We start from the raw sequence: 2,180 nt of genomic DNA, 5'->3' as shown, positions 1-2,180 counted from the left end.
ACATATAAGAGAAAGAGAGAACTTTAAGAAACTAATACAGCCACTACAGTGACATCAGAACCATGAACAAATATTACCGTAAACAGTTTATTTTGCGACACCACGAAACAAACGATAGCGTAAAATGAAACGATAGACGTTTTTATATCGTCATCCGATATATATGGTTATATCGACCAGCCCTACACCAGGCTGCAGCACACAGCACACATTTATCAGATTTGTGAATGACTGACATTTTTTCTGAGTAAAACGAAGGCTGACAGAATCATGACAGCACAACGTTTTAATAAGAATCTCATCAGGCTGGATAACAAGCCTTTAACAGTCTTCTGTCTCACACATAAAGCCATCATTCACTGACTCAAACAAAAAAGCAGGTATGACTCTATGAGACACAAACGTCCTGAACTGAGGTGACTGACCAGGTGATGTCTGAACGTCTTCTCGTACTTCATGTATTTGAGGCAGTACTCGCAGATCCACAGCTTGGGCTGCTTCCCATAATCCTCAGGAAATGGTGAGAAGTACCAGGCATCGATCTCAAAGTTTCCTATCTGGATCTTATCCACATACTTCACTTTGGTGATCTGAAAGTGAGGGAAACAGTTAGCTTATTGACCAAATACTGGAAATAGTGAAAAAACGTGGAAGAAAAGTGGTTGTGACTACACACCGCCTCGTGCTCCTTCTCCAGTGCAGCTGTCGTTGGGTCCATCTCTGCGTATGTCTGCAAAGAAAAGCTCCATTAGAAAACTGTAAGTTATGCAACGCTCCTGGTGTTATTACACACACTCTATACCTTCTGCACATGGTTGATCTCATCGTGCTTGCGCTTCTGGTTGCGGGTGATCTTCCTCTCAGGCTGGTCACCCAGATCTCCAACGCCACCGATCTCTGTGCTCTTCCTAACCGCGTCCTTCACTGTCTTGGTAAGTGCCAGGCGAGACTTACCCACCCATTCGTCCAGCCGCCTGTTGACTGCACGAATCCCAGAGAAAATTAGATGTAGATACAGCAGCTGGATATGAACGTTTAGCATGAATTAAACAGAAGAAACATGTAATATAAATCAGAATTTAAAAATATTAAAGTATTTTTGTACTTACACCCCACATAGTGGACATAAAACTCTTCTCTGCCCTCCTGTTCGTTCAGTCTGGACTGAATAACCTCTGCTGTGTCTGTGAAAGGAGCAACAACCATCAGCTGGTGCAACTTCCTGCCGAACTCCCTTCAGATTTCTGGGACTTAAATGCGGGCTTGCCTTAATTAACCATAAACTTTGTATAGATTTGGCTGTTAAAATCTCACCTTATGTGTATCGAGACATCATTTAATTCGGCAAACATAACTAAACACCTTAGTGTGTTTATTACGTTTCAGTGCTAACTTTTAGATGTGGGCCGTTTGTTGTTTAAAGTGTCACTGTTTAAAGATCCATAGAGAATTTTCTAGAAAGCCCTAAAAATCTTCAGTTAGTAAGCGATCGCTGAATTAAGTTTTGGACCAAAGCCGTTTGGGACTTTATGCGAGTCATTTAGATTTTTAACTGTTTGATGGCAGTTTTTCACCAAAACAAAAGCACTGAGTCCATATCCAAAATAATAAGACAGCTAGCATGCCAACGAAATTGAGAAGGGAAAAGCAGAACATGGTCTTTACTCACGCCATGTCTTATCGGCTCTTTGACATAAATACGTCTCTCCGATTGCCACCGACACCTCCTGCTCCCTGCCACCGAGCACCCCTCCTCCATCCGGGATGTGCTGACTACTCGAACTCCCGGCCTCCCTGGAGCGGCCGAGGGCCTCCGCTTCATCCTCCTCCCCGCCACTGCCGTTGGAGGAACACGCAGCCGGGATGCTGCCGTCCAGCTCACCCCGCTCGCCTTCCATATGACTCGAATCCATGTCCACGTCCATCGTGGGCTCCGAGTCCTTGTTATTAGCGTAGCTCTTGTGAAAGTCGCTCCCGCCAGTCATAACCTCCGAGGTTTTAAAAACAGCCACACACCTCTGCGTAGTTTAAAGAGGGGCTTAACAGGACAAACTGCCAAGATGGCGCAGGTTACGATCCGCCTCTTTCACGGTAAAGTAACTGCATCTCCCATGATCCTTAGCGCTGTGACGTTGGCGATTTCGCCTCACTGCTTAACGATATATATATATATATATATA

At 44.5% G+C, this 2,180-nt stretch overlaps 1 protein-coding gene across 1 annotated transcript in view; it reads right to left on the bottom strand.

Moving 5' to 3' along the window:
• kat8 (K(lysine) acetyltransferase 8) overlaps window positions 1–2,121 on the bottom strand; it is a 5,608-nt gene extending 3,487 nt beyond the window's left edge. The window contains exons 1-5 of the mRNA XM_005739899.1: window positions 1,670–2,121; window positions 1,110–1,184; window positions 803–981; window positions 677–730; window positions 426–590 (exon numbers count right to left, since the gene is read on the bottom strand). Coding sequence (XP_005739956.1) covers window positions 426–590; window positions 677–730; window positions 803–981; window positions 1,110–1,184; window positions 1,670–1,985 — 789 coding nt within the window. The 5' untranslated portion in view covers window positions 1,986–2,121. The remainder of the gene's footprint in view (window positions 1–425; window positions 591–676; window positions 731–802; window positions 982–1,109; window positions 1,185–1,669) is intronic.
• Window positions 2,122–2,180: the final 59 nt, after the last annotated feature.

Source organism: Pundamilia nyererei, unplaced genomic scaffold, assembly GCF_000239375.1.
Source record: "Pundamilia nyererei isolate P.nyererei 1_Seehausen unplaced genomic scaffold, PunNye1.0 scaffold00095, whole genome shotgun sequence".
NCBI lineage: Eukaryota > Metazoa > Chordata > Actinopteri > Cichliformes > Cichlidae > Pundamilia > Pundamilia nyererei.
Note: the sequence above shows the minus strand (reverse complement) of the source record. Positions and strands in the feature narration are given on the sequence as shown.